The following is a 21,957-nucleotide window of genomic DNA, read 5'->3' on the forward strand; positions in this document are numbered from 1 at the left end:
TTCACAATATCATCTAGTTTTTAGTCCGTACTCAAAAATCCCCACGTGTAGCAAGACAGTCTCCTTTTCCCCCACCGGGCTCCAATCTGAATTCACAGTCAGCTGTTTCTCTTTGATTCCTGACCAGTTAATTTTTATGTTGTCCCGGTGTTGACTTTTTCAAGCACCCGGATGAGTCGTCTTGGAAAATGCTCCGCCTATGTGATTTGTAAGTTGTTCTCCCACGGCGATGTACCTGTTCTTCCATTCCCTGTACTTCCTGTCATCAGAGAGGTGCATCCAGCGTCTTGCCCGGATTCAGGTCGCACACGGTGGACCTAAACACTCTGTGTCTTTCCTATTGCATCATAGCTGACCATGGGACCCCGGGCTCCCTCTGACAGGTGCTATTTGACCCTGTGGTAGAGACAGATCTCTTCAAGGTTTTTTTCCTGTGTGATCAATGTGAAATCTGTGGTGGGGACAGGGCCCCATGGCCAGATCCTGTTTCCCAGCCAGCTTGCAGCCTGAGAGGTCAGTGTCCCCTGACTACTCATGCCAGGCTGAGCTCCTGCACCACAAGTCACCCCCACACCACGATGATTCTCTAATTCCTTCCACAGTCATTAGCTGGATTCTTCCAGATAATATATTTCTTTTTTTTTTCTTTTTCTCAGAACTTTATAATTTTTGACACTCAAAGTGGTCTAAATTTGGCCAGTGGGAGTCCTAAAGAGGGAATAAATTAAAAAAAAAAAAACAACTTTTTTTTAAAGAATAGTTCTGTGAGTCAGCCCATCTGGGAAACACAGATCCATCCAGAGGAACGGGATAGGAATATATTCAAGAGGAAACAAGACAGGCCGGGCACGGTGGCTCACGCCTGTAATCCCAGCACTTTGGGATGCTGAGATGGGCAGATCACCTGAGGTCAGGAGTTTGAGACCAGACTGGTGAAACCCCATCTCTGCTAAAAATGCAAAAATTAGCTGGGTGTGGTAGCAGGCACCTGTCGTCCCAGCTACTCGGGACTGAAGCAAGAGAATCACTCGAATCCAGGAGGCAGAGGCTGCAGTGAGCTGAGATTGCACCACTGCACTCCGGCCTGGGTGACAAGAGCAAAACTCCATCTCAAAACAAAAACGAAAACAAAAAGAAAGAAAGAAAAGAAAAGATTAGCCTCACAGGCTGGGACGGCAGGGGCTCCCAGGGCCACTCATCAACATTGCCATGCCTCCGGCCTCCACCACCACCCGCCACAGGCAAACAACAGCTCATGAGAAGACCCAGCTCCAAACTCAGGCTAAGCAGGGCTGGAGCTGCTTCCCCAGCAGCAGCCTGGACAGTGGGCACACGGACCAGCTTCCCCCAGGGTCTGGGGCCAGTGGGGCCCTGGAGTCATTTATCCCAAATCATCTGTGACACAAATATCTGCAGCCCTGCTGGGGCCTCTCCCTGTGTGCCCACAGAAATGGCCTTCCTGCCTGCTGCCCCACCCCAGCCCCGTTTCGGGACAGGAAGATACGGTGGTGGAGCATTGACACAGGTGAGACTTCCACACGCAGGTGTCAGGGGCTGCGGGGGCTGTTTTTAGGAACGCTCGCCTGTTCTTTAGGTCTCCGGGAAAAAAACACGCTTTTCTCCCTTGGTTGGATACACATGTGTTGAGTGACTGGTGTGTGCCAGAGAGTGTAGGGGACCCTGGGAATCCCACAGAAATCAGGGCAGACAGAGGCCCTGCTCTCACTGAGGTTCTCAGCCTCACCTATGCTTACCTGGAAGGATTTAGAAATCCCTGTGCAGTCTGATGGGATCAGAACCTCCAGGTGAGATGCAGCTGTGGGGCTCGATTTTTTTTTTTTTTTTTTTTTTTTTTTTTGGAGATGGGGTCTCATTCTGTTGCCCAGGCTGGAATGCAGTGGCTTGATCGTGGCTCACTGTAGCCTCGACCCCCAAGGCTCAAGCAATCCTCCCACCTCAGCCTCCAGGGTAGCCAGGACTACAGGTGTGCACCACCACACCCAGCTAATTTTTTGTTTTGCTTTTTGTAGAAACAGGGTCTCTCTTTGTTGCCCAGGCTGGTCACAAACTGCTGGCCTCGAGTGGTCCTCCCGCTTCGGCCTCCCCAAGTGCCAGGATTACAGGCATGAGCCACCGCACCCTGCTTAGGTGCGGGGCTTTCCGAAGCTCCCCAGGTGACTCCAGCACAGGGTTGAGCCCCGCCTGCCTAGTGGTGAGGGAGGAGGAGAAAGCGGTAGTCACAGTACCGGGAGACGGGGAGCCTGGGGCTCCAGGACCACCACAGATCTGTCCACCCTTGGGGAGGCCATGAAATGAGGGAATTCCTGAAATGAAGGATTCCTGAAGGAATCATTTCAAACTTCCCTCATATTCCTTCCCTTCTATGTCATCAAGCCGCTCCTCTGTGGCTCCTCTGAGAACCTCCTGGTTTGCTCTTCAGCAGAGCCAGCCCTCAGGACGCCAGGACCCTGGGACTTGCCTTAGACAATGCTGCAGCGCCGTCTGGTGGCCACGGGCAACCTCAGCCTGTAGCCGCCTGCAAGGTGGGTCCCACCTGGGCTCAGGGCCCGCTGCAGGGGCACAGGGGACGAGGACACAGCCTAGCACACTGGGGACTCACACTTCATGTTCTTCATCGGCAAGGGAATCATCACATGAAAAATGGTCCAACTTTATTAGCAGCCGGAAACTGCAATGTGCATAGCAATAATAGTGTCAGATTTCACCTGTGTAATTGTCTAAGAAACGAGGACAGTACTCGTGAAGAGCAAGGGAACAGGCCCTCTCAGGAGCTATTGTTTTCTTTATTTATCCTTTAGCTCTTCTTGGAGATCATGACAGAGGTGTGTGAAATCTGGTCTGCAATTGTCTAGTAAAGAGCATGTGAGAAGTTCATTTCAGGTCACACCAGCACCAGGAAAGCCAGACTCCAAGGGAGATCCAGGATGTTTCCTTGTCTCCAAGATTGAAAGCTGGATCTGTCAGAGGCCCAGTGGACCCAGGCAGCTCCTCCAGTTAGGAAAACGAAGCCAGGGATCGTGAGGGAGGTACCGTTATGAAGCTGTGGTTGGAACGCTGAGAAATCCAGGCTGGCAAGGAGGGGCTGTGCCCACCCTAGGCCCAATGGATGAGGGGAGGGAGCAGCCACCAGAACCTGCAGGAGGAAGAGGCCTCTTTGGCAGGGGCAGGGGCTTCTGGCCAGGACACAGCCAGCCTCACCAGGTGGGCCCTAGGCAATGGCTGGCCTCTGTGTCCCCTCCTCCATCCCTGTCAGGGCTCCCCATGGTCTGGGCACCACTGAGGGTCAAGGCCTGGCATCTCTATGCAAAGTGAATGAGATCAGAGAGCAGCCCGGAGGAGCCGGGGAAGTTCCAGGCACAGAGCCCTCTCCCCTTTCGCGTGATGAGCAGCTCAGCGTCAAACAAGAGGTACTTTGCTTTCTCCTTACTTGATCCTTATAGCAGCCAATACAGTGATGCCACTTTTTCCAGGTGGATAAAAATGTCTTATTGTTTAAAACTTAACCCGGCTTATCACAGTCCCAGGGACAAGGATGAAAACCAATATAACCTTCCAAAAAGTGGCCACCTTTGAAATAACCTTGCCACATCAGGTGTCCAGAAAGAGACCCAACAGGGAAACATCATGTGGGGTTTACCTCCCAAAACAGGGTCTGGGTTGCTGCAGTTTGGATATTTGTCCCTTCCAAACCTCATGTTGAAATCTGACCCCCAGGGCCGGACGCGGTGGCTCACGCCTGTCATCCCAGCATTGTGGGAGGCGGAGGCGGGTGGATCACCTGAGGCCAGGAGTTGGAGACCAGCCTGACCAACATGATGAACCCCCATCTCTACTAAAAAACACAAAAATGAGGTGGGTGTAGGTGAGCGGACCTGTAGTCCCAGCTACTCAGGAGGCTGAGGCAGGAGAATCGTTGGAACCTGGGAGGCAGAAATTGCAGTGAACTAAGATCGTGCCAGTGCACTCCAGGCTGGATGACAGAGCGAGACTCCATCTCCAAAAAGAAAAGAATAAAAACAGAAGAAATCTGACCCCCAGTGTGAGAGGTGGGGCCTAATGGGAGGTGTTGGGTCATGGGGATGGGTCATAAATGGCTTGGTGCCATCCTAGCAGTAATGATGGAGCTCTTACTTCAAAGTTCCTGTAAGAATTCCCCCAGAGCTGGTTGTTAAAAAGAGTGAGACCTCCCCCCTACCCTCTCCTACCTCCTCTCCCCGTGTGACCTCTGCACGCCAGCTCTCACTGCCTTCTGCTGTGAGTGGCAGCAGCCTGGGGCCTCACCAGAAACAGATACGGGCCCCATGCATCCTGTGCAGCCTGGAGAGCCATGAGCCCAATAAACCTCTTTCTTCATAAATCACCCAGCCTCAGGTATCCCTTTATAGCAACACAAAAACAGACTAAGATATGGGTTTCTCTGTAAAGGGAGGCAGGCAGGATGAAGTGTCGCCATCTGGGAATGCATCTCATCCAGAGAGCTGGGCCAGGCCCACGTGCGTCACAGCCTGCCACATGGGCCTGCTTCCTTATTTACTTAGCAGGAACCCTCCCAGAATCTATACAGAAATACCTACAACCATCCATCAGGCGCAGTGCCCCGCCTTGTCCTCAAAAACTTCCAAAAGCCAGATTGTCAAAAGCAATTTAATTTTTGGAGAAAACAATGCATACGCAGTACACCTTACATCTCAGGCGAAATGTCTCAGAACCTTCCTACGCATTGGACAGAAACTCAGCTTCACCACACTGCCAGCCGGGAGACCATGCCCCCGCTGCCCTTCCCAGGGGCAACTTCACCAATACGCGGAAATCCTGTGCCCACCCCACAGTCAGTCATCGCTCCGTTTCTTCCTGGCACCACCACCTCCATCTGGGCCTGCTCCCCACTCCCCGAAGCAGGTGGGCCCAAGCTCCAGGCCAGTGCCCCCACCCAGATCAGGCGTAAGGCATCTTCCCACCATCGCCGTGCTCCAGGGACTTTTCCAATCCTTCCTTCCTCTCTTCCCAGAGGCTGCTTGGCTGAGGGGGCCACCGTCCAGGTAGGGCAGGCACAGGCATCGGAGGATCAGAGGGTGTCGGTGGGGATGGGGCACAGCACTTTCCCGGGAGCCATGTGACATCAGATGTCACATCAGATGTCACAGTGGGAACCCTGGCGGTTCCCACTGGCTGTGGGAAGTGGTTTTTATAAAGGGGGCCAACTTCCAGGAGCCTCTAGGGCTCGGGAGCAACCCAGCATCGAGAGCGAATCAGAATCCTCGCAGAGCTGCCATGGCCCAGGCAGGGGGCGTCTTCTCCACAGGCCCCAGGAGTGGCTGCACCTAGTGGGCACAACATTTGGCCTGCCTCGCGGGGCCCTCGTTCAGAGCCACAGCTGCATCCTCCTGCGGAGCCTGGTCCTCCCTGTCGTCTCTCTGCAGTAGCTCTTGGGCTGTGAACAGCAAGAGGGGAAGGGAAGTCGCCCAGCCAAGCACAGCCCTGCAGACCAGCCACCCCAGGCGGGACCCACCCCTCTATGTTTATCCAGAACCATAGAACAAGGGCCTCCTGCCCCTCCTGGTCACTGTCCAGTCCCTAGAGGCATTCTATAGGGATGTCACCAGCAACAGGGACCCAGGGAAGTCGGTCAAGGACAAGCACCTCCCACCTTGTCTAGCCCATGGGGACGCCACTCACCCACGGCACTGAACACCTCTGACACCTGGTAGTTCAGCTTGGCCGAAGTTTCCATGAACAGCAACTTCTGGCTCTCGGCAAACTCCTTCCCTTCCTGAAAGAAACAGTCACAAAATCCCGCGTTGTTTATGAGTGTTTCCTGAGGACACCTGGTTCACTTCCAACAGGAAGACCTGAGAAAGTTGCGGCTGTGGAGCCCGCACGCCTCCACGTTTCACGTCCGAGTTGTGTTTCTCGGCACTCCTGAACAGCCAGGGCCGGGCGGGGGGCACGGTGTGCTCCCTGGAAGAGGCTCTTCTTCTAGCTGGCTGGGGACGGCCTTCCTCCTCCTGCAGCGCCTGGAAAGCCAAGTTCCCACCACCAGACTCCCCTCCCACCATGCCTGTTGGCACCTGTGGGCTTTGATGCTGGGCAAAGAACCAACTGAAAGCCCAGGAAACAGAAGAGGCAGAGGGAGGCCCCTGGACAGCGCCCACCTGGGCCCTTCTTCTGGGGAGCCCTCATTTTCCAGCACAGCTCTCCTTTGGGGAGAAATGGATGTCCCAGAGCAAAGGCAAACTGGAAAAGAGCAGGCTTACAACGGGTGACCAGGAGAGAAGCATTCATGGGAAGGCCACAGCCTCGCCCAGGAGTCAGGGGTGGCCAAGGAATGGGGGCCTTCCTGCGCAGGCCCCTCCCGTAGCCTCCAGGACTCTCCCAGGAAGAGGAGCCTGTGATGGATCCCAGAGGGCACAGCTCAGGTTCCTGACTGTCCAGCCAGACACGGAGCTGGCAGCAGGTGTGGCCGGTCACACCCACAGCTCTCGCACCATTCGCCGTCATGAATGCACTACTCCTGTCCCGGCCCAGAGATCCCTCAGCCGGCCGTGTGTTCGTCCCCACTGAGCGCCTCAGCCAGCTCCCCAGATAGACGCTCCAAACCCACCATGGCCGCCCACTGCCCCTCCAGGTCTTGAATAACCTCGCACCCGTGTTTCTGTGCCTGCCTGAGCACACAGCACATCTAGTCACTCTCAGGGGGCACAGCTCTGTTGCCAGGACCCGCTCCTCCCCCACCCCACTTTGCAACGAAGGCCCAGACCGATGCTGCCTCCCTTTGCTCCCCTTGCTCTCCTCCGAGATTCTCCAAAATCTTCACCCCACTTCTCCATCTCTCCACAGCCTCCATTGAAGCTGGGGCCTTTTCTCTTTGGGAGGTGCGCCTGTCGGTCTAATCCCTGAGTTGGGTCTTCCCCTGTGCCAGCCTCTAGTGTGTGCGGGGTCTCCCCATCAGCTACTTGTCTGCAGCTGTTTATATGGTCTCCGTCCTAAATGTGGTGGGGGTGTGGGATGCCATGGAAGAGAGACAACAGCGACACCTGGGTGACCGCTGCCTCTGCCTATAAGGAGGCCTGACAAAACCCGGGTGAGGGAGGCTATATTTGCACAGAGGCCCCTTCTGGGAACCGAGTGGGGAAGGGAGCCCTACTGAGGAAATAGATCACTTTTCTCATTCAAGCCGAGCCCACCTTGCAGTGCCGCCCTGCCCTTCCCTCTGCCGGCCACGCCGTGCCTGCTCCTCCACCACTGGCCTTGAACTGCCATGGTGCTGGCCCTGAGTATTTCAGGAAATCTTTGACTAACAGAGAAACTCAGGTGGAAAGTTGTGTGTGTGTGCATGTGTGTGTGTGCGTGCATGTGCGTGTGCACGCGTGTGTGCGCACGTGTGTGTGCGTGTGTGCACGCTTGTACGTGTGTGAGTGCAAGTGAGAGTGAATGTGGGGGGTGTGCATGTGTGTGCAAATGCATGTGGGCTTGTAGAGGTGTGTGTGCACATGTGTAAGTGTGTGCAAGTGTGGGTGTGCGTGTGTGAAAGTGTGAGTGCCAAGTCTTGACGCAGGCGGCCAGGGCTCTCTCCTCCTATGGAAGAGGAGGGCAGGGTCTCCTAGGCGGTACCTGGAAGGTCACCTCCCGCTCCTCGCTGAGGTCTGTCTTGTTGCCCACCAGCATCACCAGGACTTCTTCTGGGTGCAGCTCCTTCTCCAGGTCCTTCAGCCACTGCTGAGCCTTGAGGAAGGAATCCTAGAAAAGGAAAAAAAAAAAAAAAAAGTAATGTCAAACAAAACGTACAGGCGGTCATTAGCTATTCCAGTGGGGGAAAGCCAGTGTTGCTGTTCATGTTGTGTTAAATGTCACAGAATCCAACTGGCCATGGACACACGTGCAGGCTGCTCTGTTCCTCTGAGGAGGGCACGTTCCCGTCCTGGGTGACCTGTGCGGCCAGGCAGAAAACTGCTGGGACACACGTCAGATCCTTCACCCTGAGCAGGCCCAGAAGACTGCCGACCACGGGGTATTTCAGGTCAGGCCTTGAGCTCCTGAATCTTCCACCTCCAGATGTCCTCAAAGGACCACTTTGTGCAAGAGTCTGGGGAACTGGCCACCACCCCAAACCCTGACCCTAATGCAGCACCAGGAACTACTGAGTGGCAGATGGCAGCGGCGTGTTCTTTGTGGACCACAGAGGAGCAGAACCCTGACTGTACAGGAGGATGGGGGCTTGGTGCTCACTAACGGAGTCCCTGTTCCTTGTGATTACACCATGGCATCATTGCACTGGAGAAACCAGAAGGCAGGTGCTTGGGAAGGAGGATGGGACGTGCCTCAAGGTGGGCCCTACCTTGCTGGTGATGTCGTACACCAGAAGCGCAGCATTGGCACCCCTGAAGTAGAGGTGGCAGACACTGTGGTACTTCTCCTGGCCAGCTGTGTCCCAGATCTCAAGCTTCAGAGAGGCGGTGCCTACATCCACCACCTTAGTGAAGAACGCACCTGAAACAGGGAGGCCCACAGGGCTTACTCAGAGGACGAGGTTGCCACGCGTGGCTCAGGTGGGACCATGGCGAGCCACAGGCACAGCAATGGGCTCAGAGGGACAGCTGATCACGTGCCTCCTATGCCCGCATGGCCGGGCAGTTGAGCAAACAGTTCTTCTGGGAGATGGAGGCTTCCACATCAAGCAAAGTGTCAGGAGTGATTGCTATGGGGCCTTCGGAGAGGCTTGGTTGGGAAGATAAATCTCTCCAGGACCTAACGCAAAAGCTCGGGTTACATATGCCGTGGAAGGGATCTCCACTTACCGGGAGTCCAACACATCCCTGCCGGCTTCCACAGATGCAGCTGGGCTCTGGGGACACCTGGAACCCTGAGCACCCCCAGCCCACTGGCCCCTTGTCTGCTAGACCCATCTTGCACAGAGGGAGTCACAATTGCACAAGCTTCTCCAAGGCCTTCCTCGCCTCCTAACCTCCCCACTTTCCTGATGCTGCTCCCCACCAGCCGCCTTCTCTACTGTCTCCTCTGCATGGCGTCCTTCCTCTTCTTACCTAGAAAACTCTTAGGTGTCCTTTGAGATCTTCGAGCAGCAACCCTGGAAGGGCTGCTGGGCCCCCTGCCTCCATGGAAGCCTCCCTGCACCCCATACGCACCCAGAGGCAAGGCTTCCTGCATTCTCTGCCTGTCTCCCCCAGGAAGGCAGGGGCTTTGTCTTAACACACACACAAAAACCACCCCCAAGCACAAGTACCTGCTTAACAAACACACACACAAAACTACCCCCAAGCACTTTAACATATTGGGCAATGCACTGTTCATTTAAAGATTTTCTACCCTTTGCTTTCCAAAGAGATAGGATTTTAAAAACGATTATTTTATCGATCTCCAAAATGTTTTGCCCATCGTGTGTGGCTTGTCAGGGACGTGTTATACACAGAATTGGAGAGGAAGCAGTGGGGGAAGGCAAGGTGTCTGGAAATGGAGGGGCCACCAGCACTGGCAGGCTCCTGTCAAAGCTGCTGCCCTGCCTAGACCCTGGGTTGGGTTTGGAGTCTGTTGGGGAGATTCTGGCAAATGGAGCCACATGTTTGAAATGAAAACTTTCACTCCAAGGACAGTGCATGAGAGTCCTGCAGCTGTCAAAACAAAGTTCCACGAGCCGAGTGGCTCAAATTAGCAGATTTCTTCCTGCAGTTCTGGAGGCCAGAGGTCCAAAACCAACGCGTTGGCTGGGTTGGTTCCTTCCAGAGACTGAAGGAGAATCTGTCCCAGGCCTCCTCCAGCTTCCAGAGGCTGCCGGCAACCCTGGTGTTCCTGGTGGCTGCGTCACCCCATCTCTGGCTCTGTCTTCATGTGGCTGCGTCTCTGTAGCCGTGTCCTCTCCCCTTCTTATAAGGACATCAGTCACTGGACTTAGGGGCCATCTGCAAAGACCCTCTCTCCAAATAAGGTCGCACTCACAGGTTCCAGGGGATAGGACTTAATTGCATCTTTACAGGTGGGAAAAACACAGTTGCACCCACTAAACATAGAACAGGAGGTTGGACAGAGCTTTCCAGCATGATGCAGCAAGACCATGCTTCTCTCTCACAACACAACCTCTTCCTAAACGGAAGCCACCACCTGGGCTCTTCTGCCCGCGTGTCCTGCAGTTTCCTGCAGGTCCAGGAACTTGAAGTTAGACAAACTCTCCAGGTCAAACAAAGCTGCAGTCTCCATCCAGACAGTAGGACCAGTGATTTCCAGCTTGGACGGGGCAACTGTTGGGACTGAACCGGCTATACTCCTCTGAACACATCAGGTGTTGCACTGGATTGACGATGGTGCCAGAATGAAGACTGTGCCCAGGCCATGAGTGTAGACCCCTCAGCTGATCGGATGGCAGCTTGTTTAAACTTTCTAAGTCTCAGCTTCCTCGTCCATAGCAGGAGCTAATGGTGCCCTCCACCCAGGGTGGCAGTTAAATCGTGTGAGCAAGGAGAGAAAGGGAACATGAGTTTTGCTTCCTCTTCCTGTCCTCTTTGCTCTTTGTGGACTTATCTTAAAACGTGGGCCTTTTATCCTCATCTTTCTGTTTCCCATCACTTCAAGTCACATTTCTCAGTTTGAATTTGGTTTTATCTTAAAAGCTGGCGCAGGTGACACGTAGCATAAAACTCAGGTTTGCTTCCTCCATTGACCAACTTTAGCCTCTCATATTTTCCTTTTCCATGTTGAAAATGATGGCTGGAGGCTGGGCGCAGTGGCTCATGCCTGTAATCCCAGCACTTTGGGAGGCCCAGGTGGGTGAATCACTTGAGGTTGAGTTCGAGACCAGCCTGACCAACATGGTGAAACTCCGTCTCTACTAAAAATACAAAAATTAGAAAGGTGTGCTGGTGCGCCCCTGTAGTCCCAGCTACTCAGGAGGCTGAAGCAGAATCACTTGAACCCAGGAGGTGGAGGTTGTAGCGAGCTGAGATGGTGCCACGGCACTCTAGCCTGGGCACCAGGAGACAGCATGAGACTCTACCTCAAAAAAAAAAGAGGAGAGGAGAGGGGAGGGGAGGGGAGGGGAGGAGAAAAGAGGGGAGGGGAGGGGAAGGAAAAGAAAAGAAAATGATGGCTGGTGGCTGAATTTACACTAATGTAAAATCCCAGCAAAATTCCAAGGAGGGCATGGGTTTTAGTCCAAGCAATGATAATGCATGATAATAGTCAATATTTGGCTATTTACAGAATGTAGACCCTTCTCTTCCCTGCAGAGAGATGTAGGACCCTCAGGCGGGCCCCTGGACAGGTATCTGAGGCAACCTAGTCTTGTGCACTCCTTGACTCTGACCTGGAAGACAACATGCATTTATTATCATATCCTTTTTCAGAAACCCACTAACCACATGTTCTGTATCTCCACAGCTAAAGCCAAAATGTAATTAAAAAATAAATTTTTGGCTGGGTACAGTGGCTTATGCCTGTAATCCCAGCATCTGGGGAGTCCAAGGAGGAAGGATCACTCTAGCCCAAGAGTTCAAGACCAGTCTGGGCAATGTAGTGAAACCTTGTCTCTATAAAAAATACAAAAATTAGCTGGGTATGGTGGCACACACCTGAGGTCCCAGCTACTGAAGAGGCGGAGGCAGAGAATTGCTTGAGCCCAGGAGGTTGAGGCTACAGTGAGCTGTGATCGTACCACTGCACTCTAGCCTGGGCAACAGAATGAGACCCCATCTTTTAAAAAAATAAAAATAAAAATAATAATTCCTCTACTAAATTTTATTTTTTTAATTTTAATTTTTTTTTCTGAGACGGAGTCTCACTCTGTTGCCCAGGCTGGAGTGCAGTGGCATGATCTTGGCTCACTGTAAGCTCCACCACCCGGGTTCACACCATTCTCCTGCCTCAGCCTCCCAAGTAGCTGGGACGACAGGCGCCCACCACCACGTCTGGCTATTTTTTTGTTTGTTTTTTAGTACAGACAGGGTTTCACCGTGTTAGCCAGGATGGTCACAATCTCCTGACCTCGTGATCCGCCCGCCTTGGCCTCCCAAAGTGCTGGGATTACAGGCATGAGCCACGGTGCCAGACCTAATTTTAATTTTTCTTTAGTAGAGACACGGTTTTACTATGTTGCCCAGGCTGGTCTCAAATTCCTGAGCTCGGGCAATCTGCCCGCCTCGGCCTCCCAAAGTGCTGAGATTACAGGCATGAGCCGCTGCGCCCAGCCTCTTTACTAAATGTTAACATCATATAAGTGGTTTTGCTTTTTTTCCTTTTAATTTAAATAAACAGCTGATTCTGCTCATTGAAGCCTTCTCTGTAGCACTTGGCTTTTTTGTGAAAATAGTGAGCTGATGACAAATTGAAAGGAACATGAAATGGAAACTTATTTTCTGGGGGCTCTAGGACATCAACCACGTTCTCGGTTTAGAAGGAAAGTGAGCTGGCACCAGGTTGAATGTGCTTAGTACCTGTTTGTCACCCTCCCCTTCCTGCAAAAAGCCCAGCAAGTCTGGGGTTAGTCGTGGCTTCAGCTGGCAAATGTTCACACAAGCACTAGATGTCACCATCCTTCCAAAAGATGTCATGCAAAAGTCGGCAGCGCACAGAATCTCCCCTGCGGTGACCCGTTAGGACGCTGGGGGCAGTCCATGGGTAGCACCAGCCCCCATCCCTGACACAGCAGTGGCTCCTGAAGCTGCCACCTCCTCAACAGGCCCTGGGGGTTGGGCGGGAGGCTTGGCTCACTTGGACTCCTGTCTGCTCTGCCTCTGCCCCTGCCTGCTCTTGTGGCACCGGCCAGCACGTTGGGTTTCCAGCTTCAGGGCTCGAGTCCTTGTCACTTTCTGGCTCTGCTTCCTGCTTCCCCTGGATGGACGGTGTCTTGCCAGGAGCTGAGCCCACCACCTGCGTCACGTCCTGCTGTGGGCCCCACCCCACACACCTGTCAACTGAACCAGACCCCTCGGGAGGGCCCCAGGGACGCAAGTGAATCCTCCCGAAGGCTGACCCCTCAGACAGGGCTGGCCTTGGTGACCTTAAGCCACCCAAAGTAACAGCAACCTTTCATGGAGAGCCCACTCCAGGAAGGTGTTTACACTCCCATTTCACAGGGAAAAAATCCAGATGGAGGGAAGGAGCGGCATTCCTGTGGCCGTCCATGCCATCCCTCCCTCCGGGTTCCTGCAACCAAGCACTGGGCGCGTTGCCTCCTGCATTTCCAGGCTGCCTGTGAGGACAGCACTCCCATTCTCCTCTGAGGCTCTGCTCCTGGCCCACCCTCTCCCCTGGGCAGGAGCCAGTGTTCTTGATAAAAGCTGAAGTCACACGTGACAAAAGCAGCAGGAGTGTCTACTCTCAAAGGGTTTTCGTGCAACACAGATCACTCTTCCCCCAAAGCACATAAGTTAAAGGAATGAGCACATCCCATCTCCTCATCCTAGAAGCGGCAATACCCACATTTATAATAATATATGATCATGTAATGATTATATGATGATTAATAATTAACATACACTTTGGGAGGCCAAGGTCAGAGGATCACTTGAGGTCAGGAGTTCAAAACCAGCCTGGCCAACATGGTGAAACCCCATCTCTACTAAAAATACAAAAATCAGCATGGTGGTGCACACCTGTAATCCCAGCCACTCAGGAGGCTGAGGCAGGAGAATCACTTGAACCCAGGAGGCGGAGGTTGCAGTGTGCCAAGGTCACACCACTGCACTCCAGCCTGGGCAACAGAGGAAGACTCCATCTCAAAAAATAAAAATAATAAAATAACTAACATAGGCCAGGTACGGTGGTGCACACCATGACAAAACCCTATCTCTACAAAAAATATAAAAATTAGCTATGGTGGTGTGCACCTGTGGTCACAGCTACTCTGGAGGCTAAGGTGGGAGGATGGCTTGAGCCCAGGAGGCCGAGGTTCCAGTGAGCCACTGCACTCTAGCCTGGGTGACAGAGCAAGACTCTGTCTCAAACAAATTAACATAATGATAATAATAAATTGCATGACGTTATCCACAGCTATAGTAATATCTGCCTCCCAAAGCTGTAATATTATCCCAAGGTGTAACGCAGACACTCAGATGGAAGCAGAGAAGACCAGCGTTCCCACAGGGGACTCAGCCAACAGCAAAGAAAGGAGCCTCCACAGTTCTGCTCCTGCAACCCAGCACAGCTGCCCCCACACCCAGGTGCTCAATACAAAAGTACGGACCCCAGGGTTGGAGGCTGATGGGATGAAGGCGGCTTGTGAGCCACAGGCTAACCTATTCTGGTTCTCCTCCTCTCCCTGTTGTGCCACGAGCCACAACCCACAGCCTCCCAACCCTGCCCCATCACAGAGACCCAGAGTGGGAACAAAGACTCCACACAGGCCTGGGTGAAAGGCAGAGTCCAGCCTGTAGAACGGTCCTCCCCTCGGAGAGAGGAGATAAACCTGGGCCCGGGGGAGAGGGGTTTGGAGGAAGGGAGGCCCTGGCTTTCATCTGAAAGCTGCTGGCAGTGGGATGGCCCCTGACGGGCCAGGCAGAGGACCAGTAGTAGAGTGAGACATACAGGCCTTCCCCGCAAGCAAAGACCCCCAACCTGGCCTGGGACTCCCCAGCAAACCCAGTTTTGTTCACCCCACTGACCCTGGTAGGCCCCCTGAAGAGAGGGCGGGCAATTGGGACAGCCAGGGCAGGCGTGAGGGGACGCTTGGACCCTGGCTTGATGGAATGAAAGGAACTAGGGCCTCGCGCCACAATGTCGGGGCCTCCATCCCCCTCACCTGTAAAATACAGAATGCCCAGCACCACCCTGAGGCTCCACGGACCCCACACATCGCCCCCAACCCCCACCCAAGGAAGGTGGGGGCTCTGCGGGTCCAGCTCTCTGTGGGCTGAGCACGTCCAAGCACGTCTCAATGAATCCAAAGCACCCTCCCACCCTCCAACCACGCATCTCGGAGTCTCTCAGCCCTGCTTGCACTCACCCAGTGAGTGCCTTTGGGCGCTGGCTCCTGCAGGCTCTGCTGGGTGGCAGCACACAGTTCTGTACAAGGCCCTGTAGCAAATACTTTAGGTTTTACTGGCCATGGGGTCACTGCTGCAACCACTCAACACTGCTGCCGTTTTAGAGTGAAGAGAAGAGGAACAGCAAGAATATCATTTACAGAAGATAAGTACCTGAACAGGTAGAGCTTTGTGTCCACAGAACCTTACGCACAAAACAAGCAGAACAGCCAGAGAGCCACGGTGTGCAGACCTCCGTCTCAGAGCGAGATCCATCCCCAGTCCAACTCACCTGGCCTGACACCTGCTGCCTCTCTCTGCTTCTTGAATACCAGTCACCCAGGTACAAAGCTCTCAACATCCAGGCCCAGGGAGGCCCTCATCTGTGTTCTCTATTCTCAGCTGAGGCCACCCTCAGGCCAGCCTTGGCACTTTGATGTATTTTTAAAGGAAGCTAAGTCCAATATCAGGACTTGCGGGGTGAGGGGTACAGATCTCCCTGCTAATGGAGAAGAGGATTGCACTGCCCACCCCAGGGCAACCTTGACTCTCTCCCAGGGTGCCCGTCTGCAGACAGCCTCTCTCCATCACTCTGGCCGTTCTCATCACTAGCTCTGGGAGTTGGACCAGGCAGACCCCAGCCGATCCCCCTGTATCCCCTGGGGATCCTTCAGGAACCACCCCCCACCCCCGAGAAAATGGAAGGGCTCCCTAATAGCTAACACCATGTGCCACATTTTGCAATTGTATTTCTGTGTTTGGTGCATCTGTTTAGCTGGTTATAGAATCCTCCCCACCTAACGCAGGCCTGGAAAAGGGTTCGTGCTCAATGGATGCCTGTTAGATGAGTAAACGAATCAGTCCATTTGGAGATGGGCAGCTTATCCATGTCAGAGTCCGAATTTGAAACCAAGGCTCTGATTCTGCACGTGTTCCCCCGGGGGGCATTGGCATAAAGAACACGCTGGCTTTCCCCATTTTGGTGAAAACTGGGTTTCACTGCCTAGGCAGGCTGTGCCCACAGCAGGATGGGAAGGAGGCCAGCAGCCTGCAGATGCCCCACAGTCACTCCTGAGCTTCACGACAGGTTAGCCTTTTTAAGAAACACAGCGAGAAGGTCTCCCTCCCCACCCACCCCCAACAAGGATCCTCCCACCCCCAATCCAGGCCAAGCTGGTAAACCAAGTCCAGGCGGGAAGGAAGATGCTGTTGGGGTAAATAAAGCAAGGGAGCAGTGTTAGCAGGAGGGCGGCCTGGGTGGTGGGAGAGGACAGCTGGTTTAGGCCGCTGAGGGCCCAGAGCCCAGGAGGCTTCATCCGGGCTCTCCCTTCCACCAGCATAATCCCTCACACCCAACCCAACCCTTTGGGGCCAGAGGTCCTTCTCCAGAATCTCCACCCCCTGCAGACTCCAGCTGAGCTGAAATCTGACCCAGAACCAAGGGTGCTTCCTGTCTTTGTAGATTCTGCGGCGGCGCTCACGGACCTCACTCCCTCCCCCCACGCGCTGGACACAGGCAGCTCAAGGCCCCAGGACAGCATGGGGATTCCTAGGCGGGCATCATCCCCACCTGCCCCAGGTGTGAGTCAGCAGCCCGGACTTCTGCACTGAAGACCAGCAAAGGGGTGCTCTGCTCTCACTTACAGCCCACCGTAGGCAGGATATTCTTGAAGTCATTCTTCACGTACCGAAGAGCCAAGCTGGACTTACCCACGGAGCCACTTCCCAGGAGAACCAGCTTGAACGCACGGGGCTGGCTGGGGACAGCCCTGGGCTGGGGGGTCCTGTGTGCCTGTGCCATGACCTGCAAAGAATCACAACCGCCTGAAGCAGGTGGAACATCTGAGCCACATCAACTCAGCAAGATTAACCCCGGGGCTGCTTCCTGGTCAGGAGCAGATGGTCCGAAACAGAGCTCCCAACTCAGAGGCCACCTGGGTCCACACTCCTGCTCCCCTCTGCACCCCGTGCCCCATCTCCCCATCTGCAGTTTTTAGGTCCATTTTTACATCTGTGGTAAGGAACAAAAGGAGTTTTGCTTGGAAAGCTCCGGGCACAGGTCACTGCAGACCCTGAAAAGCAATGATTACATGTGGAGGTCTTAGGTCTTATTGTTCACCTTCCATTACTTTGAATTTTTACAAATCTATTACTTGTCCCCCAAGTATCTAATGCACGGAAAGGTAAAAAGCATCTGAGCATTTCTTGGGTGGTTGTTCATGGATTAAAGTTGGTGTTTCAGAAAAAAATCTACCTAAAAAAAATTGGTGTCTCAATGATCTCAAAATATCATAGACACATTCCTATTGTGTCTAAAGCCTCAGAACCCACAGTGGTATGCCCCAGAGAAAACCAACTTTGTGATCAAAATAAATGTGGGTTACCCCTGCATATTTTTTCATTACAAAAACTCTCATGTACACACCACAATAGAGAGAACGGTCTGATGGGCCCGTGGACCCACCTCCCTCTTCCCCAGTAGTCAGCTCAGCCATTCATGTCACTCACATTCCCAAACCTCCCCCTAGCACGTTAGTGAAAAGCAGATCCCAGGCATCCAATCCTCTGCAAATCTCAGTACAGATACAGGCATTTTTTTTCTTTGCAGTTCATGTATTGAAGAAATCAGGTTGTCTTATAGATTTCCAGTACGGATGTTGCTGATTGCACCTCTGTGTTATTGAATGGAGTCCTCTGAACTTTGTATTTTTGATACGTGGTGGTTCAGGATATAAATCTGATTAGATACAGGCTATTTTTTGGCAAGATTGCCATGAGAGTGTGTGTGCACTTCCTGCAGAAGGCAAATAATGTCCAGTTGTCTCTCTGTGATGTTGGCAGTCACTGAAGACCATTACTTTGACCCGCTCTTTCACTAAAGGGTTGCAAAATGGTGACATTCTGATAATGTTCTAATGTTATCACTTGATGTTTGTTTATTATCTAGGAAGAGAAGCTCTCCACAATCAATATGAAACCCATCGGGGGCAGCTGGTCCTGTGATCAGAGTCTCATCTCCCTCCCTCACCACTGTGGGCAAGGGGGAGGCTCCCTAAAGAGGGAAGGGGAGGAATTTTGAAAAGGAAAGAAGAAAAAGCAGGAGTGGTTGGAAGCAATCCACATGCCCTCACTGCCCCCAGTAAGGAGCCACGGCCACAGACTGGTCTGGTCTGCCCTGCAGGGATAAGAGGAGAAATAATCAAGTTTGAAATCTGTCTTGAAACAAATACGATGGGGTCCTAGATACCAAGAAGATCGTTCTAGACAGAAAGCGACTGGAGAGTCACAGAGTCCTTAACAGGAGGGTTTAGGGCTCTCTACCCATCAGAGAAGAAGGAGGAGGGTTTAGGGCTCTCTACCCATCAGAGAAGAAGGGCTCCACATAGTAGACTTGGGTGGTTATCCCAAACATGCCTGGAAACCCATCTTAAATGGAAATACTCAAGTTTCACCGTCAAGTATGACGCTGGCTTCAGAGACAGATAAAAAACATAACATTAAGTTTTCCATCTGTGTTTCTTAAAAAAAAAGAAAGAAAGAAAGAAAGAAAAAAGAAAAGAAAGAAAGAAAAGAAAAAGAAAAAGAAAAGCTCTCCAGGTGATCTCAGTATGCAGCCAAGACTAGGAGTCACTGCTAGAATTCTGTTTTCCTTGGAGCTGGGAACAGTGTCTAGCACATAGTAAGTACTCAATAAATACCTAAGAAATGAATGAATGAGACCAAGCACAAAGAGCACATAACACAGCACCTGTGCTTTGAAATATCTTCCTGGATTGAGGATGATTTCTTGGGGCCGGCTATGGTTTGCATGGATCCTCCAAAAAGCAGATTTGAAAACTTAGTCCCCAATGCAACCATGCTGGGAGGTGGGGCCTAACAGAAGGTGGTTGGGTCATGAGGACTCTGCTCTCATTAATCCATGCCCAGATTAACACTGCTACAGTCTTGCACGTCCACGAGCCTGCATATTCTCTTGTCCTTTCACCTTCCACTGTGGGATGACACAGCAAGAAGGCCCCAACAGATGTAGACCCCTTGGCCTTGGACTTCCCAGCCTCCAGAACCATAAGAAACAAATCTTTGTTCTGTATACATTTCTGTTTCAGGAATTCTGTCAAAGCAGCACAGATTAAGACAGCACCTGAGGCAAAGTGAGAGTGCCTGGGGTGGGAACTCAGTCCATCAGATGATCCACTCAAGTCAGCTGGGGACAGGCCCTCAGAGGTCAAGCCACAGCCCAGACTCTCCACCCTTTGGTGGAAGGGGGAAATGTAGTGGGGGTGGGGTGAGGGAACAAACACTATTCAATGGCTACAGTGTACACTGCTCAAGTATTGGGTGCAAAAAAAATCTCAGATATCACTGAAGAACATATCCATGTAACCAAATACCACCTGTTCCCCCAAAATCTATTGAAATAAAAAATAATTAAAAATAAACAAAAATACCCCTTCAAGTTCTCTTTGCTATTTATTTGTACAGGTTAATAAAACCTTTCCTAAGTCAAAAAAAATCTGTGGCCCAAAACTTGTCTGAATTAACTGAAATAGGTGGACTCTGAAGGAATGCACTGTGACTACTGGGATGCCAGCGTCTCATTCCTTTGACAATGATATGTCTCTTTAATAAGGTTATTTTATTTTGGGGCTGGGCACAGTAGCTCATGCCTGTAATGGCACTTTGAGAAGCCGAGGTGGGTGGATCACTTGTGGGTGGATCACTTGTGGTCAGGAGTTGGAGCCCAGCCTGTCCAACACAGTGAAACCCCAACTCTACTAAAAATATAAAAATTAGCTGGGTGTGGTGGCGCATGCCTGTAATCCCAGCTACTCGGGAGGCTGAGGCAGGAAAATCGCTTGAACCCAGGAGGCAGAGGTTGCAGTGAGCCAAGATCTCACCATTGCACTCCAGCCTGGGCAACAGAGCGAGACTTCATCTCAAAAAAAAAAAAAAAAAAGTTATTTTACTATAAACATACAAGTGTCAATATAAATAAACTACCCATAACTCCACCCCCTTAATACAACCACAAAAGCTGTTTCTGCCTACTTCTAGCTTTTTTCTATGACTCCTAAAAACAAACCAAAACCCATGGTTTTAACACAAAACTATTATATATGTAAAAAATACTTAAATATAATACCAAAGGCAGTCTCACATTGCTTCAAAATCATGTTTAGTGGACACATAACATTTCTACAACTATCTCAACTTGCTGAACCATTTTCCTAATACTGGATTTTTACTTAGTTTTCATTTTTTCTCTGTAATAAGACTACAGTAAACATTTTCTTATACAACTTTTTGTGTGATTGAGTGTTGTAAGCTTTCAATAATGAAAGGTTGGAGCCTTCTGTCCAAAGAGAAAATTGAAAGTGTGGCGCCTGACCCCCACCTCCAGAATTTCATCAAGATGGGGTTATTAGCAGTCAAAGACATTATTAGGTTATTGAAGACAAAGATGTTTTCAGGAACACCATATTCAAGATTGGAGCTTCTCTAGTAATCTTAACCTGGGACTTTTTCATTTCTTGTATCTCCCTTCCACTAAAGGGAAAAAAAAAGGAGAGCAAATCCCAAATCAGTCTTTTTTGTGGGGAAGGGGCCATTCCAGGGAAGGGTCTGGTTGATGAGTCTATTGCCAGCTGCGCTCCTGTGTCACCCTTGCCTGGGCCTCTGAAGAATATTGAGATTACGGGAGGTACACCAGTACATTGCATTCAGAATGCAGCCATTTGATACAGAAAGAAAACAAAATGTAGATTGTAAAAAGGAGTTTACAAGAAAACCTGACAAGCTTCCTAGATATCACTGGGTATTAAATTGGGGATTCTGACGTCACTTGAAATGGATTCCCTGAAGAGTTCTTATTACCAGAAGTTTGTTTTTTGTTTGTTTGTTTTGTTTTTTCAAGACCTTAAAACTGGAACTTTCCCGAAGAAAACTTAAAATAAGAATCTCCTTCTGGGAATCCAACCTAGTGGAGCCATCAGAAATCTGAACCAGGAAGTCTCCACCCCAGCTTTGTCCTTTGATTACACACATGCGGGCACATGCACAGACACAAATACAGACATGGGTACAAACACATGAGCACACAGACACACAGAGACGCAGACACACACACACAGAGGCAGACACTCTGCAAAGTGCACAGAGGCTCAAACAATGACTCACCTGTTCCCCAGGCCCAGTCACTTGCAGGGAGCTGAAGAGCCTATCATCACCAGTCCACAGCGTTGCTACCTGTCTCCCCTTTCTCCTCTCTCTGGCCCAGGGGAAGGTTTGCTTCCCTCCACAGGCAGGACAGAAGGAGCCTCTGCTCCAGTGGAAAACAGCCTCAGAGCAGAGGTCAAGAGCAGCAGCCTTGGACCAGGGCAGTGCCCGCTGGCCCCCAGCCCCAAGGTCAGGCCTCTTCTCCTCCCAAAAGATTTCAGGGCAAAGTCCACAGTGGTCATGTGGTCACCTGGGGCAGAGCAGGAGGCTGGATCACAAGCAGGTGACTCAGCAGGAGGCTGGACCACAAAGCAGGTGACCTGGGAGCACCTGTGCGCTGCCGGAAGTCACATTCCAGTCCTGCGTTTGCTGGCACCCAACTGGAGCCCGTTGTTCAGCTTTGTTCTGGGGTTTCACTTCCGGGGTCTCACTTTGGCACGGAATGTTTTTCTTGGCTCCTTCCTTGAAGCTGTGTTGAATCTTTGTTGCACTTGAAGAACCAACAGCCCAGAAGAGAAAAGAATATTTCGGTCAAATGAATTAATTCCTCCCACTGTCAGCTGGAAGCCAACCCTGGCTAAGCCCTACACTAGACCCACAGGCAACTCAGTGTGAGCCAGTCCAGGGGCAGACCCTGGGCTGATGCCACCTGAGGGGAGGGTGGACGTGGCCTCCGTGGACATGGGAGACTCCAGGTGCAGGAAACAGGGAGGTGGACTTCCTCCTGGTCTTCCCAAATTCTTCAGGAGACTTT

General features: G+C 51.9%; 1 protein-coding gene across 1 annotated transcript; it reads right to left on the minus strand.

The window, feature by feature from the left end:
* Window positions 1–4,651: 4,651 nt before the first annotated feature.
* On the minus strand, window positions 4,652–21,421 carry RAB17 (RAB17, member RAS oncogene family). Its single transcript, XM_023228733.2, has 6 exons — window positions 21,165–21,421; window positions 16,632–16,791; window positions 8,357–8,508; window positions 7,633–7,758; window positions 5,698–5,791; window positions 4,652–5,452 (listed from the first exon to the last, which is right to left on the minus strand). The coding sequence occupies exons 2-6, from the start codon at window positions 16,786–16,788 to the stop codon at window positions 5,343–5,345; spliced, it is 639 nt and encodes a 212-aa protein (XP_023084501.1). The 5' UTR covers window positions 16,789–16,791; window positions 21,165–21,421; the 3' UTR covers window positions 4,652–5,342.
* Window positions 21,422–21,957: the final 536 nt, after the last annotated feature.

This window comes from Piliocolobus tephrosceles, chromosome 11, assembly GCF_002776525.5.
Source record: "Piliocolobus tephrosceles isolate RC106 chromosome 11, ASM277652v3, whole genome shotgun sequence".
Classification (NCBI taxonomy): Eukaryota; Metazoa; Chordata; class Mammalia; order Primates; family Cercopithecidae; genus Piliocolobus; species Piliocolobus tephrosceles.

Bases quoted from the DNA above. Each gene is read 5' to 3' on its own strand.
- RAB17 (XM_023228733.2), bottom strand. From the start codon at position 16,788: ATGGCACAGGCACACAGGACCCCCCAGCCCAGGGCTGTCCCCAGCCAG. The intron at 7,759-8,356 runs GTAGGGCCCACC...TTCCTTTTCTAG, and splicing joins TGTACGACATCACCAGCAAG to GATTCCTTCCTCAAGGCTCA. The intron at 5,792-7,632 runs GTACCGCCTAGG...TGTTTCTTTCAG, and splicing joins AGCGGGAGGTGACCTTCCAG to GAAGGGAAGGAGTTTGCCGA.